The sequence below is a fragment of the Aphis gossypii genome, chromosome X, assembly GCF_020184175.1.
Source record: "Aphis gossypii isolate Hap1 chromosome X, ASM2018417v2, whole genome shotgun sequence".
Classification (NCBI taxonomy): Eukaryota; Metazoa; Arthropoda; class Insecta; order Hemiptera; family Aphididae; genus Aphis; species Aphis gossypii.
Window position 1 is genome coordinate 6605524 of NC_065533.1, and position 17599 is coordinate 6623122.

Genomic DNA, 17599 nt, shown 5'->3' on the forward strand with positions numbered 1-17599 from the left:
AATGTTTCCTTGTGATAATATTCCTCCTATAGCACAATTACTGGCATCTGTTGTAATATTGAAAGGTCGAGAAAAGTCAGGGAATTGAAGTATTGGTTCCTTGGTCAATATGGTTCTGAATGTTTGAAATGCGTCCTCACAAGCATCCGTCCATATAAATTGTTGATCCTTCTTTAGTAAAGATGTCAATGGTTTTGATATTTTACTGAAATCTTTGATAAATTTTCGATAATAACCTATTAATCCAAGAAATGATTTTAGCTCTTTAGCATTTGTTGGAGTGCAGTAATTAGCTACACACGATATTTTTTTTGGATCTGGTTTTATACCTTCATCAGTTATCAAGTGACCAAGATAACTTACTTCTTTACTTAAGAATTGACATTTCAGTGGTTGAAGTTGCAAATTATATTTACGGAATCTTTTAAATACGTCTCGTAAGTTATTTTCGTGATCTTTAATAGATGTTCCAATAACGATTACATCATCCAGGTAAACAAAAGATTTCACACCGTTGAGACCAATAAGTACTTGGTTCATAAGTCTTTGAAAAGTTGCCGGAGCTCCTTTTAGTCCAAAACACATCCTGTTGAATTTAAAATGGCCCTTTTCGGTGCTAAAACCTGTTTTTTGTCTGTCTTCTGATCGCATTGGAATTTGGTGATAACCACTTGCCATGTCCAAACAAGAGAAATATTTTGCATTTCCCAATTGATCCAAGATTGTATTGACATCTGGCATTGGGAAAGCATCTCCCACAGTAAGGTTGTTTAATTTCCGGAAATCAACTACAACTCTGTATTTTTGTCCACCTGAGTCATCGATCTTCTTTGGCACTACTAGTAATGGAGCATTCCATGGGCTATCACTAGGTCCAATTATTCCATCTTTCTCCAATTTTTCAATTTGGTTATCTATTTCCTCTTTCTGTGAGTATGGAAGTCTATAAGGTCGTTGATAGATGGGTTGCGTTGTTCCTGGTGTTCTTATTTCGTGATATACAGCATCTGTACATGTAATTTTATCTCCTTCGAGAAAAAATATATCAGAAAATTCACTGCATAATTCTTCGATGGATACTTTTTCTTCAAGATTCATATGATCTGTTTTGAGTAAATTCTTTAGAAGTTGAATCCTATTTTGTTCATTTTTTGTAACCTTATCAGTGTGTATAAAATGTTTTATCGATTCTTCATTTATTATTTCGTGTGATAACTCTGTCAGTTTTGGTATGGGTACCACAATCTGAGTTTCTGTTGGGTTAATTATACTTATAAGAATCTGATGATTTTTTACTTGATTTAATATATTTCCACATATTATTTCATTATTTATATTTTGAGCGTAAACTAGTATGCTCTGATGTTCTTGAATTTGTAAATCTGACACATCTACTGGAATAATTGCTTCACATCTAGCTGGAATAGTTGTGACGTCATCTAATGTTGATGTAATTTCTCCTTTTCCCACGTCGATGACAATTTGATTTTCCGTTAAAAATGGTTTTCCCAAAATACCATCACCTATAATTGGGAAATTTGTCGGAACTACATGAAATTCACTTTCGGAAGATCGATTTCCATTTATGACTGTCAACATTGTAAATCCCATAGTCTTAACTGTTTGATCATTTATTCCTTGTAGCATGAATATTTTTGTGTCTGATACTTGAACATCATCATGAAGAGCATCTAGTTTTATTAAATTAAGATCAGCCCCTGTGTCTACAAGTAGCTTTACGATCTTTTTTGTACATTGTGGAATTTTATATAAAGCATGATTATCAATTAATTTGATTCTGAATGGCAAGGTTCTTGCAGGTTTAAGGCTATAGTTTTTAATGTTTTGACCGATTGGTTGCCCGAGCCACTCGGTCTTGGCCCGTTTCCCGAAGACTGTCCGTTGGATTTATTTGTTTTTTTCTTTTTGTAACATACATCTTCGGAGTGTCCCGGCTTGTTACAATAAGTACATGTTATCTTTTTCACATCTTTATTATTTTGATTTGAATGTACTTTTGATTGAATATTTTGTTGGCCAGTATCTTGACTGCGATTTCCATATCTACATTGATTTGTAAAATGATTATTACGATTGCAAATTTCGCAATACTTATGATTGTTATTTCTGCCTTGGTTTCCTCCTTTAAGTATTCGTTGAGTCTCTTTTGATGATTGATAAATTTTCTGCTCTTCAAGACTTGCCTTCATCGCATCTTCCAGTGTTTCAAAGTTTCTTGATTTAATCACTGTTCTTAAATGAGGTAATAATCCTTCTACGTACGTCGTTAAAGTAATTTCTTTTATATATGTACGTATTGCTGTGGCATCTGTGGTTGATTTCCCCTTTGTGCTCACATTACATAATTCGTTGAGTAGATTTTCAACCTTTGTAGAGTAGTCATGAACTGACTCTCCTTGAGACTGTCTTGTTGATGTAAGTTCAAGTTGTAGATATCCTGGTGTACGTTTAGCACAAAAATTTGATTCGAGTAAATGCTTAAGTCCTGCCCAATCTTCTACATCGCGATGTTGAGTTATCGCAAAAGCTTTTTTACTTAATTTTGTACGAATAGCTTGTAACAAAACTGGCTTTATGCTGTTATCGACATTAGACATTACGAAATCACATGCACTAAGATAAGGATAAATATCGGTTGAATCTTCACCATTAAAAAAAGGAACCAATTTAATGGCTGTTTCTAATGAAAGAACTGTATTGTTCATTTTGGAAATGGTACACGAATTATCCACCCCCAAAAATGTTAAACCGAGTAGTTCGGTATTTTTATTTAATTGTTTTGGTGTGTTTTCTTCACCTATTTGATCCGAAGGTACTGAAGTTGAAATATTTCCCTTAATATCAGCGAATAATGATTCTAAACTTCTAGATTTCCTATGGTATCTTTTATTTTTGTGAGTTCGTGACCTAGTATTTGGGCCAGTATATTTTAAATTACTGTCAAAGTTATTTGATATAGGAGTATTATAATTTTTATTTACTGTAGATGTATCTGGGCTCCTATCACTGCTACTATTATCACTACTTGATTGAGTAGACATACATTAAAAGTATTAGTTTGTTATTATAATGTATAATAACAACAAAACAAAATGATAATCATTTAAAAAAAATAAAAAAAAATTACAATTATGTTACTATGTCAGTAGGTCAAAAAAAAAATAAAAAATAATTTTTATCCTATTATTCAAGTAAGTGATAATAATCTTATTATACTATAAAAATATTTGTGTTTATTTTTTTTTTACTTACAATACGACGGTCTTAGTAATTACTCCGAACTGCATAATAATTGACTTCTTTGACAGACTATCTGGATCCCTTGTTGAACTCGCCACGACTCTCGGTGTCGTTCCCACGTAGTCTTCAAGTTATTTCGTTTGAAGTTCTACGCTCCGAAACCTTTATGCGCGGAGACCACAATGGTGGGTTTTGTTTAATTTGAACGATTAATTAATTTCTGTTTACTAATTAATCGATGTAGACGAGATGTAGTGTAGCTTATCGTGCGAATTCGCGTATTTTTATTGACAATACGCGTCGATTGTGTATTTATAATGACCGATAAAATATGGCTATCCCGTTTTTTACGTAGGTGGTATAAAATAAGTAGCACCTCTTATGATGTAGTTTTAGATACGTGTGACGTAAATATCGGGAACTATAGAATAGTTTCTTCGCCAATTTTAGGTAAAAACGCCTCCGTGTGAATATATTCACTCGTATTTACTTCTTTTACAACAATTATTTAAATATAACACTCACTAGACAGAATTTCTTTCAAAAGAAATGAAAATGAAAACGGCTACCGCTGCCACCAATGTTATGAACGCCACCGCGTGAGCCTGTGATGTTCTGTTATATTTTATATTGTGTCTCTGGTTGTATCCGAAGACGACAATTTGTTGAAACCGTTCTCTGTGTAGCAGGTGTTAATTAAATGTTGCGGAATAGTTATTATTAAAAGAATAGACGTTTTTGGATTTTAAATAAGAATATTACACTTTATTAGTTATTAAAATAATATAATTTATTCTATAAGCACACTACTTAACTCGAATGAGTCGGGTTCAAGACTAACTTGTCGACAAGACCGATACTATAGTCTTGTCGCTCATAAGCAAAAATATCTAAGATAAGACGCCTACATACAGGCGTTATTATATTCTGTATAACAAGGGTCTCTATAGTCTATAGTGGTGGGCATATAACAGGGGATATGACACCCTTATCCCCCCGTGATCATTCCCCTGTATACTATGTACTCTAACTTTAATTATATAACCTAACCTGAAAGGTATATAACTTTAAATCAATTGTAATGAAGTGATAATATTGAAATATTTCTTTTTTACAATAAAAGTATAAAAAACAAATTATTTTACGTATAATATACTATAATTAAAAATAAAATTGTATAATTAAGAGAGTTAGTTTTATAAATTATAGTATAAATTAATTAAAGTGCATTATTAATGATTCTTTGTTGAATAATCGCCACCAATAAATGGTTATCAGAAAAATCTTGAGAATCAATATTATTCTGTAACATAATGTAAAATACACATTAAAATTTAAAATATTCTAGATTATAAGAAATAGTCTATTGATATCAATATATTATTCTATAAGTATTAAGTATAATGTATGAACAATTCTAAAAAGGGATAATTAACAAAGAATAAATAAACTATTTTATTTCAATGAATGATGGCCGTAAAACATGATAATTACGAAAAATTATAATTACAGAGTCGGTTTTTTATGTAAAATAAACTAGAGCAGAAAACCTGCTTTTTAGGTATATTAAGTGTCTAGTATGTATCTCATCATTGACTACCTAGGAGACGGTATTAGGAAATGTGATATTTTAATTCAATGATAAGTCTTTGTAAGCGAAAAACTTTTCTGATCAGAAAAGGTTCTCTACCTATATTTCTAAGTGATATTTTATCATACTCATATTTAAATTTCTAATATTAAATAATATTTCAATTAGAAATACGGAAAGTTGAACAAATATTTGTCAAAACTAATCACACTATTTTTAACTAGCTAATCTTGCACGGCATGGTATTTCCCCTGATAAAATAAACGCTTGTGGATTTGATAATTCAATTACATTAAATGTTAAGAGGACGCCATACCCAGCTGTGTTGTCTCCATGTTATGCTATTAGATTAATTATTAGAGTTAATTTACCTATTATAAAAATTAATGATAAAAATATTATCAATAGAAATATCATAGGTTTTTATTAATATTTTAATTTTTAAGTGAGTTAAAAATATGTAAAATATTAAAACTTAAAAATGCTCTTAACTCGTTTTAATGTTAAAATATCAATAAGCCTATGAGATTCCTTATATAATATTACTTTTAAGTTCGATAATTGATAAATTTACTCTAATGTAAAAGCTAACAACATAAAATTGATTCCGCTGAACACAAATTTGACATGCTTTACAAGTCAATAAGATTGAGACGGTGTCCCGTCAATAGATAGCCGATAATTTCACTTTTGACTTTTCATAGTATGACAATTTAAATAAATTGAATTTATAACATCGCATAGAATTCAATAATCAAACAATTATTAAAAACAAATTAATATATGGTATATTATTATTATTATATAATGTTGATGCATTTGAGAAACTTTTAGAAACAGATTTTTATATTCAAAATGAAGTGATGACATTAAAAGTTTATTTTTAGGAAAATTGGATAGGGCGATTACACAGAAATAAAAAAAAGAAGAGACCCTAAATTTCTTATAAATATATGGAAATGCAATTCTTTAGTGTCTGCTGATTTACCCTGAACAAATAACTCAGTAGAAGGGTGGCACAATTATTTTTCTGCAATGTTAAACTCCTTATCGCACCCAATAATATGGAAGTTAATAAATGCGTTGTAAAAAGAGGAGCAAGTAAATAGGATGAAAATAGAACAATATTTTGCACTATCCACTATTAAAAAAAATGTATAATGATTGGAGTGCTAAAATCCAAAACAGAAATTGTTTAGACTATAATTGATTAAAAGATTGAAGATTATCTCAGATTTCCAGCTACAGGTCGAACTTAAATATCATCAAATTTTTATATTTTACTTTTATTAGGCAACTAAATTTTATTTGCGACTTGTAAAATGTATTACTTTAATATATTTTTTTTAATAATTTATGTTATTAATATTTTTAACATAAATAGGTATTATATTATAATAACTATTAATACTATCAAATTCATTATATAATTTTTAATAAAATTAATTATAATATTTATTACCATAAAAAAATAATAATTTTTCTTAATAATTGCATGGTTATTGAATTCTATAAGGACGTTACAAATTGTTTTCCTATATTACTATAATATATATACTATTTTTTTTTTTATAGATTTAAAAAAAGTCGTTCGCGATCAATATACGAGCTATCAGCTATTCGATATCTATTGAAGTACACTGTGTATATTTTTAAAAAAATATAATAATTATTTATGATTATTATTTATAGTATTTTTCATACTTCAGATTAGGTATTATGAACAATTAAAAATATTAAAATAAGTACCTTTTTTTATTATACTTTTTCACGGAAATCAGGATCCAACAAAAATGTCTTATATACTTTACCAACATCAATTACATTCGCCTAAAACATTAAAAATACATGTCCTTAAAATTAAAATTTAATGATGCAAAAAATATATTTTTTTGTATGTCGTTACTCGTTATTGTGTTAAATATATTAATATATTAAATTTTAAACTTTAAATCTAAAAAATATGTGTAAAATATTGATATTACTGCTATTTCAAAAATTATTTACTCGACAAAAAATATTTCATCAAAAAAGTAGACATTTTTTGGTAGGTACTTTATAAATAATAAATTTTAAAGATGTGTACTATTTATAAATTTTTAATTAAAAATAATGCATGATTTACCATTTTAATTCCAAACTCATTACGTTGTACCAAATACATAGTTAATAATTCATTCGCTTCGAAATTTCTCAAATGGTCCTAAAATTTGTTAATAAAGTAGTAAATAAGAATTATGATATTTAGAGCTAAAATAACAAAATAAAGAATTACAAAAAATATTTTAAGCTTTATTTTGTAGGACTTAAAATACGAAATCATCACATCAGTTATAATTTATAACTTATAAATATAAATAAAAATTTATTTTAGGTATAAAATTGTCGTATTATTTTATATTTTATTTTTTTTCAATGGTATTAGGTAAATATTTCTACATAGAATCAAAATCGTTATGGGTAAGAAAAATGAAATAAATTGAGTGTTTCAAAACTATACCTGTATAATATATATATATATATATATATATAAATGTATATCAAGAATGATTAGATCTGGGGTTTAAATGCAATTAGAGAAATAAAAAACCAGCATAGAAAATGTATAACAAACCCAAAATTTAAGAAAAACATTTTAAGAAATAATTAAATATTAAAAATAATAAATAAAATATGAGATAACATATTTTGTTCCGTTTCGAGTGTACGAAAACCTAACCACAGCCACAATCAACTATTTCTAATCAGGACTCATTACAACAACTATCACAAGTGCAAACACAAACCGTTCCTATCGTGCTTCATTCAAATCATCTGCCAATGTTCCAACACGCTCGATCACAAACTATAAATCACACAGAAAATCCTGATCATTCAAATATCTACACTGCAGGTCCAAATCAGTTCAATATGTACGATTATCCTGTATCTGGTAATTATTACTACACAAAACCAAGTGATTAGAGTATGTAACTTTTCTTTATTATTTTTTAAAAATCTAAATGTTTAAAAAAAATTAATATCTAACGAAAATTCAAAATAGTTTTTTAGTATAATCTACTTTGTTTTTAATATTTTGAAAGTGATTCAATTTTTTTTTTATTATTAAATTTGAATTAGGTATGCCTAATTGGTCGTTAGTTATCGTCAGCGCTCTCGTGGTAACAAGCATGCGCGGAAAAGACGAGTTTTTATCGGTCGAGTGAGCAACGTTATTCTGAAAAGAGTAATAGTGCATAACGAAATACTGTTGCGCAAGTCTCGGAGAATATAATGAATAATTATTTAAAATTAGAGGTTAGAAACCGTAATAGAAATTACAAAATTACATTATAGAGTCATCTCTGAATTCTAGGAGCACACCTCTTTTTTGTATGTAAAAGATCTATGAGTTTTATATAGATAGGTATATAAAATATATTTTAGCTTTAAAATATATTTACTTCAGGAGTAACAACTATTTCGGTAATAGCACTCTTTATACTTTGGTACATCGCAACATAATCAAGTTGAAGTATCCAAAAATATCTAAATATGATCGTAAATATTTCTATCATATTGATGTATGGACATTCAAATTTATCTAACAGGTATATTAGTTTTTTAATCATTTTTTTAGCCTTGCTTTGGTCAATGTTCTTGTTTTTTGATTTTGTTGTGCTTGGCATACTCGAAATCCAACCACTAGGCCTATTAGAAGCTTCCCAATCATAACGGGATAATAAACTCTGAAAATAAAATGTTGTTAATTAATTATATTGCCTGTACATAAACATAAATGTATTTTAGAGAGAAAAAAATGTATTATAATATGTTAATTTATGTTTTTTCTTGTAATTAATGTAACGACTATATTTAAACTAAAATAAATGATTCAAGAATATTTATATTTTTAATTGAATTGAAAGTAATAGTTGATTTCAGTGGGATTCTAAAGTAATAATTAATTAAGTATGTATTTTAAAAACTAGCCAAATTGGCGATCGACAATAAATGGTATACCTACTATATTAACAATGTTCATTTATACGATAATATTTTACTGTTATTTGTTCCTATCGAGTAGCCGACCGTCGTTGTCAATTTTATTTAAACTTAACCTTAATAATTTGTTTATTTTAATATTCATTTTACAAAAAAAAAAAAAAAAGATGATGAACTCAAAGAAAATCTTAGTGGGACTGGAAGTAGAAAAAGAAAACTGAAAATTGAAAATAATATACAAAAAATACCGAATTATCGATTTATTTTCTAAAACAGAAACTAATGGTAAGGATTTTTTAACCTATCAAAATTAATTTTATATTAATTATATTCTAATTTAATAAATTTAATTAAGGTAGAAATATGTAAAACATTCTGTTTTGAACTCTGGTTTAAAACATGTTTTAACAAACATCTAAATTAAATTGAATCCAAATTCTGTTGCAACCATAGACCTTAACAATGAATTAATTTATATTGCTTAAAAGGGCGAAGTACCCGTATGTGCTGTCTCCGTCTTACACACAAACGATTTACAGTTTAAAAAAGATCATAACTTACTTAAAAAATAATATCAATAAAAGGCTACTTGAGGATCTGGATAGTAATCTTACCTTCATAAGCGTGCACAGGTCTTCTTGGCAGGGGAGGCAATACCTTAGCTAAGGAGATCCAGATTCCACCCCCCCCCCCCCCGGTTTGTAGGTATTGTAATCGCACCGTCGCGGAGCTATCGAAATATTATCTATAGCTGGCCGCGCGACACTTGCGACGTGAATGTTTACGCTGACTTGCCTTATGTGTTTACATGGCCATGGGTACGTGACAGGTTGTAATATAAATAATAATATAAAACACAGAATTAAAACGGTGTGCGCGTGGGCACTAAACAAAATTAATATTGTACTAATCGTATTTACAAGTTATGAACGGAGGGGGGTATGATCATACCGTTACAATCGCCTGAAGTACGGGAATGGAGAATACAGTTTAATATACAAATAACAAACAAAATCTTATCTTGTTAACGGTGGTGATAAGGGCACAGATTGACAACAGTGTCGCAGCAGACTCCGACCTGGACTCGACGGCGAATGACTGGATACCACTGTGACAGCAACAGCAACGGGCAGAGACTATTGCACCGAACGGCGCACCGTCGACAACGGGGTTGGCACACCTGCGTTGTACGGTGCTCACGGCGTATCGGTGAACAGGGCCACGGTGAGAAACCACGTGGACACCCCAAATCGGACGATCGCGAACCATGGTGGATCGACGAACGGAGACGTACTCGACGAAGCGGCAAGCGGGAATGATATAACCCCTTAACGCGGTCGTAATAATCCACGCGTACGTGATGGAGAACGCCAACGGCCAGTCGATCGACTCGGTACAAAGAAGTACGAACGCGCACTACGGCGGATGAGACCTCGAGGTCGACTTTAACGGCGACGCGCGACGGTTAGCGAAGAAAAAAAAAAAACACGGTGACACACACGTGAGGTCGAAACGGCCGAGCACTATACCAACTCAAACGAGTGAACACGCGCGCACTGCACACGGCGTGTAAGAGAAAAAAAACCAAAACGTGGTTGACGGACGGATCCGGACGTTACAACGATACCGGTGGCGCGGGTGCTAAGAAAAAATATCGACCGGCCAAGCACGGACGTGCGTGGTGAACTGGTTGACGGCGGTCGGCGATAGCCCGCGGCTGGAAGCGCGTCGTATATGCGAACATAGACGGGGGGGAGGGGGACGGGGTACAACTTCGCGACCGTTCGACATCCGACGCGCCATACGGCGGAGCAACGGCGATGTCGCACAAACAGGTATGATATAAGATAGCGGTGAAACAGAAAATCTCGCGGGGGAGGCAGCCGTCTCCCCTGCCTCCCCCGTGCACACGCTTATGCTTACCTTTAAATTGTATAATTGTAGAGGGCAGTTCACTCTAATATCAAAACTAACAGCATAATATTGAAACTGGTGAATGCAAATTTGTTATGTCGTGATTTTTATTCATGATTTTAGTAATTTGGAAAGAGACTGTAGAAATGTTGGTTCTGATTAGTTTTTAAAGATGTTTTTGAATGGGAAAAAAATAAAAAGAACATGGTTCAACTATTCTTCGTATAAAAATTCACCTTTTTATGTACCTACCTTATAAATTGTTTACCTACTAAAATAGACCAAGTTGGTAAGTTATTGAAATTAGCACACACTGGCTTATCTACTTGGAAAAAATTTCCACTACATAAAAATTTTCCAATACATAAGAAAATGTGTAACCTTGAACTTCATTGGAAATTGCATTAAATCACTGCTAGGGAAAAGATAGTTACTGGTAGATAATTACAAAATTATATAAAAAAAGAAGGTTACTGGAAATCCATTTTATTAACAATTATAGATATTATAATTTATAATGCATTTAACAATAGAAGGAAGTGCGTTTCGAGGATCAAATGAAATTGTTTCGAGTGTCGAAACATCAAAAGTGAAAAGTTTTTAAATTTAGTTAATCTAGTGTTACATTATCATGTAACAGTTATGAATCATAAAAAAAGGCGGTTTGTCTTATTTTTCTCATGGTAATCAAGATAAGTTTGTACGGCTATCGAATGAATTGAGAACGTTATACTTTTTTGGCCGAACGATTGAGAACACTTAAAATTAACAAAGAAATTACCGTTGACCCCCCCCCCCCCCAAAAAAAAAAAACTCAAAAAACAATGTAGGTATACGATTGAGAACGAATTTACGTGCAACGTTGCCATATCATTTATTTGGCTTTTGAAAAATAGTGAAAATTAAAATTGCCAATGTTTTGTGAACTTGCTAACTTGCTTTTTATGGTGTTTAATATTTTGGAAGGTATTTATGTCTTAAATTTACATTTTACAATCATACATTTTTGTATACCTGTTAAAAAAAGTTTATATTTTATCTGGCTCTAGTATTAAATCATAACATCCACTTTAACTTACTGTAGTCTGTATGTCAAAACTAAGTATATTTGATAGGATATAGTAAACATAGATCATGTTTCCAATAGCTTTTTAAAATAATTTTAGTAATTTAATTATATTATTATTTATTAAATTTATTAGTTTTGTTATTATTTTTAGTTTAAGTTGAGTACAATCATAAAAGTTAATATTTTAGTTTCTATTGGAAAATCAATAAATTACTAGGAAAATAAATAATTAAACACTGATTATTAATTATTAATATAATTATTATTACTATTCAATGATTACCATTTAAATGCAATTAAGTCAATTAAGATGGCCAGCATCTAATAATTGCATTATATAAATCACTTTTAAATTATTTGATAATATTATTTAGATGTGTAAAAAAAGCTATTGAATCATATACAAAACAAATTAGAGGTATATACAAGTGTTAAATTAAAAGTTTCAATTTTTTTGAAAAGTTTCAACAAGTCAGTGAAAACATGAAATTTTACATCTCTGCTTGCAGTACAATTATTTGAACATTTTCATTTCATCCTCGTGCCTTTACGTTTCCGAATAAAACGAAATTTATTACTGTCTAATAATATTAGGTCTTTACCTCGTTCACTTTTTATAATTTTAGTTTCGTTATTTTCCATTTTATTATATTATTAAGTGACGAATAGTTAGTGCGACGACTGCAATCTTGCACAACTGCAAATCTAATATCTAGTCGTCATTCTCTCGTATCTGGTATCTAAGTTACTATTAACATCCGGAAAATCCGGAAAAGTTCGCGAAGTATCAACAGATTATTATGCTCATATTATCGATTGATTACAATTGGCAACGTTGGAAAAAAAAACTCGAGCGTTCTCAATCGTGTTACCAAAAATAACGTTTTCAATGGTACCGTTCTGAATCGTATTTTACCGGGTTGCACTGTGTTTTGTATGATTAAGATTTAAAACTGAGTGACAAATGTGTTAATTTTAAAATTATATCATTAAATAATATATTTTTGTGTAAGTAAAAACGTTGATGGTAGAAAATTGCTTTAATTTTAAACTGAATTATCTTTCTTGGTTGCCGGTTGGTATTTTTGTGCTGAACCGTGAATCCGTAGTAGTTTTATTTTTGTATAAGCTTAATAAACTAATGTTTGCTAACGGATTAAGATTAGTAGTGAGAATTATTATTTTTTAATTTTCTTATTTATGTAAAATTATTTTTTTAATTAATTCAAAAGAAAACATTTCATTATACGCAATTAAAACTTCTTATTATATTTTACTATTATTTATAACCAACTAATTCCTATGCATATAGAATAAATTATACTACCTGTTAATTGTTAATAACAAAGCTTTTATAGATATGAGTATATGACTAAATTTATTTTTCAATGACTATTTGGCTATACTAATTATTGTTGACAACCCAAATATTATATACATTATCCTGATAGAAGCATTGTTTGTAGTGTTTTTACTTATTTATATGAAAAACAATTATAAAAACATAAAAATATTTGATTGTAAAACAATAATAACTTTTTCGTCGCACACTAAGACACAGAGAATATTATACTCTTCATACAATTATTTATCCACACGGGTGTCATGGGATCAATAATAAATATTGTAATTTACTATAAATTAATATTTAATCATTATATTAAATATTTTAATTTATTCAATTTCTATTGAATGACTTAAAAATTGTGTTAATCAAACTCCTAAAAAACCGTTTGTGTTACATCCTTTGTGCTTTTTATTACTACGGTTTATTTTAAGGGGATTGGTGACGGCGATTGCCTGTCTTTGTCTAACACACGCGCAACATAAGAATTCAGACGTGTTTTTTGTCCAACGTACCGATTGATACAGTAAAGCGATAAGAATTCTGAAAACAGATTTGAATTCGTCGTCAAGTCTACTTGAAAACGGCCAGTCCACATTTTTTAAATTAAAATATAACTTTTTAAATAATTGAAATATGACAATTTTTTAATTACTCGTTTGTAATATAATAATTTTAAGATTTTGGCAGATAATATCAAAAATGTGGACTGGCCGTTCTCAAGTAGACTTGACAACGAATTCAAATCTGTTTTCAGAATTCCTATCGCTTTACCGTATCAATCGGTACGTTGGACAAAAAAAATGTCTGAATTCTTATGTTGCGCGTGTGTTAGACAAAGACAGGAAATCACCATCACCAATCCCCTTAACAAATGTATTACGTATTACCGAATTTAGTATCCAAGTTGCACTACAATATCACATATCATTACAACGTAGGTATTTAAAATAAAATATCTCATCATTTTAGTATAGTAAGAAATTAAACATAATATTAAGACTAATTACTTTGCTCTCTAATTTAGTTTTTAGATACATATAATGTGCATCTGTCTTAATACTTTCAGTGCAAAGCAATCTTTTTTCTTCAGAAGCCAATTTTTTTATTTTATCTAAATATTCTTTTTTTCGATCATCAGTTTGTAAATCGTTTCCAACAACTACTCCATTCAGTTCCATTAACCACTTATAGGCAATAAAAAGATTGTTTACATTTTCGTCTGTAGTGTGTATTGTATTTGCTAATTTCTTAAGCAATTGTTCTTTGGTTAAAAGTGTACTGAATTTATTCTCAGTAGTTCTTTTTGATATCACATTTGACTTTTCATCTTCTATTTCATTATTTACTTGTAGGTTTCTATCATAATATTCGACGTAAGTATCAAGTAATTCGATTGCTTAAAAATAAAAATAAAAAGATATATTTTAAATTGAATATTATAAAGCTATGAATTGAATATACGTATAAGTAACGTAAAAAATCAAGTATTATAAATAATTTTTAAATAAAAACAACTTAGAAAATTGTGAATTAATACAGTACTGTGTACTGTGTCTGTTTTAAATTTAGAATACATATTATATTCATTATTACATATTTTTTAAAGGTAATTACTCGGAGGTGAGCTGGGGTAATTTATTTGATTAAACCCGGTTAAAATCAAGGTAATTATACATAAATATGTGTGCCAACCGAAAACTCTGAGTGCTGTACTAAGCACAATATGTCCGAATGTTACGAGTAATCACAACTGTTGTAATTTTCAGATTAATCATCATGACAACATCTTATTATGCACTAACAACAAGAATGATAATACTATTAAAAATGAAATACTACGTATGTACATAATATATGCATTTTTATCACACAATTTTCCAATGATAGGAGTTAGGCCTAAAAAAATGGCTGAAATATGCTATGCAGTATTCTCTGTAAATTTTAATAAAATTGTTTGACAATTGAATTAGTAATTAGGATTTCTAGTTTTGAAAAATATATTACCTATCATTATGATCTATTTTTTAATATATCTATCTTCTTAGGGATTGCTTACAATGCTCACATTATCTTTTGTGAAAATAATCATTTATCTAGTGAATAAATTAAAAATTTAAAAAAATTGTGATTGATTGCTTAAAAATCATTAACATAGAAGTATCCTAATTTTAAAATGTATATTAGTATAATTTAGTAAGTCAATTTAATAATAATAATTAACAGTAATGATTATAAATATTATTTATTTGAAATTATCATAATATTATAACATTTAAAAAAATTCATTTTTTTGACAAGTTTGTTAAGTTTGTTGCTAAATATAATAAAAATTGGTTTTTAAAAAATTTGTATTAAATTTAATCTCAGACATCATATTATAAGGAAAAGAAAAATAATTTAATGGGAGCCAGTTGGTAATTCCTGTCAAAATCATAGGTATCTCATAAATAATCTCTTCACGTTATTTGCTTAGTGTTGTTATCAAAGCCTGTTAGGCTTACCTAGGCAGATTCTCAAAATGATAAAAACAATTTTTCCAACCAAAAGTTTATTACCTGTTTTATTACAACTTTCGATGTAATTTTTTTAAAAATGAAAATCTTCTCAAGTTAAGAGTTTTAAATTCTTTTCTAGATCAATGGTTTTAATTACTTCTGAATATACGAAGATTACGAGTTATTTCATAGTTATTTATAGTTAATCTAAATACATATTATGCTTTTTTAGTAAATTTTAAAAGAACTGTGATTGTGACATGATATACATTGCAGCAAGTACTCCAATACAAAGCACCGGAACGTACGACGTGTCCGCACCTGCATTTCATCAACCACCACTGCGGGACGTAAATGACGTGTCTCAGCTGACTCCCACAAAGGCGTTTAGTAAGATACTAAGATGGGAAGGTAAATCTAAACCGTACGAACACCAGCCTCTAGAGATTAAACATCTTTTTTCTGACCATCTTTGTGACAAGACGCATACCGTTTTTCATTTATTGTCATTCTACACCAATGCCACCAATGACCATACCACACCGATACCGCCAACAACCATTCTACAGTACACCAGCCACGGCCAATACACATCCACTACACCGTCACTATAACTATCAAGACCTGGCCAACCATCCGTCCACCAGGTCCGCGACAATTGGGCATTACCGGAGTTGTAATTAACTGATAGTATGATGGCATATAATACTAATATATATATATTATATATATCATATATAATATATATATAATTGTATTGTGATACTATTGTACTATGTATTTAATAAATCAGTAATAATAGATAATCAGCAATGTAAGAGACGGTGGGTGGCGATTTTTTATGTAATTGCTTCCCGCAATCGGAACACGGTTATTTTCGATCACGCGATTATTTCTTCGTACTAAAATACCTGTCACGTAATTCTAACTTAGAAATATCCTAGTTATCTAAAAAGTCTCTCCTTAACTATCTTAATACTAAGTAATATAAGCAGATATCAGTGTGGAACTTTTAACTTTACTCGTTTATAGGACTGAATCCTCAGCGGAGAGCCAATTTGACGCGGATCTGGCGGAGGTTGATTTTAGATCGACCTCACGGGTGGGTGGTCGGTGTCTATTGAGCTGTAACCGTTGTCAGTTATGGTGCTGGTGACGGAGATGATAATCGGTTAATCCTCGTGATCGGACGAGAGCTGATGTATTCACGTGGCAAGTCTGTTGGCCGACGTTCTTGTCAATATTTCACGGGCGATCATAGTGCTCGTGTTGTCTTGTTGACGTAACGTGTCGCAGAGCAGATGATCGATAGCGGCTGGTATTCGTCCAGCATGACTTGTCTTCCTGTCGTGTCTAACCTTTGGGGAGTTGCTGCGAGAGTCGACTAAGTTGACTTGGCCATGGTGGCGGTTGATAAGGTGTGACCGGTCGCTGTGGTGCCTGTACTTTGTACTGCCTACCTATACGTACCGTATCAACTAACTCGGCTTTCTTATATATATATATAATATATATATATATATATATATATAAGTCCAATAGGTACTTCATATTACCACCTATTATAGCAATGATGAAGAGGAGAGATGTTTTAATATAGACTATGTCACTATGAAGCAAAAATATTTATACAATAGTACTTACTAATTAGTACATTTTTATAAAAAAAAAAGTCGAAACATGTAATGTTATGCAAAACTGCAAAATAAAACTTTCTAAATCTACCTTTCTGGGTTTTGATTTGTAGCTTGCTTTTATAAGATTATGACATACCTACCATAAAAAGATGCAGTTACACGGAATTCAGTTTTTAGGTACATATGATAAATTGACTTAATGCCATGAATATTGTGTTGAGTTTTTTTTTTTTTACTGAGCAGGACTAATATTTATATACCTATTATATTTAATGATTTTTTTTATGGGAAAGTATTTTC

General features: G+C 30.1%; 1 protein-coding gene and 1 long non-coding RNA gene across 4 annotated transcripts in view; one reads left to right on the forward strand and one right to left on the reverse strand.

The window, feature by feature from the left end:
* Nucleotides 1–3996: 3996 nt before the first annotated feature.
* Nucleotides 3997–17599, reverse strand: part of LOC114128775 (uncharacterized) — a 76577-nt gene continuing 62974 nt past the window's right edge. For all 3 annotated transcript variants that reach the window (XM_027993363.2, XM_027993362.2, XM_050205532.1), the window contains 5 exons: nt 14175–14563; nt 8296–8580; nt 6978–7055; nt 6602–6682; nt 3997–4564 (listed from right to left, as the gene is read on the reverse strand). In XM_027993363.2, the coding sequence (XP_027849164.2) occupies nt 6611–6682; nt 6978–7055; nt 8296–8580; nt 14175–14563 (824 nt within the window). In that variant the 3' untranslated portion in view covers nt 3997–4564; nt 6602–6610. The remainder of the gene's footprint in view (nt 4565–6601; nt 6683–6977; nt 7056–8295; nt 8581–14174; nt 14564–17599) is intronic.
* Nucleotides 10325–16801, forward strand: LOC114128777 (uncharacterized). The gene is made up of 5 exons (XR_007605539.1): nt 10325–10671; nt 14774–14831; nt 14934–15006; nt 15939–16352; nt 16695–16801. It is a non-coding gene; the product is annotated as an uncharacterized LOC114128777 (long non-coding RNA).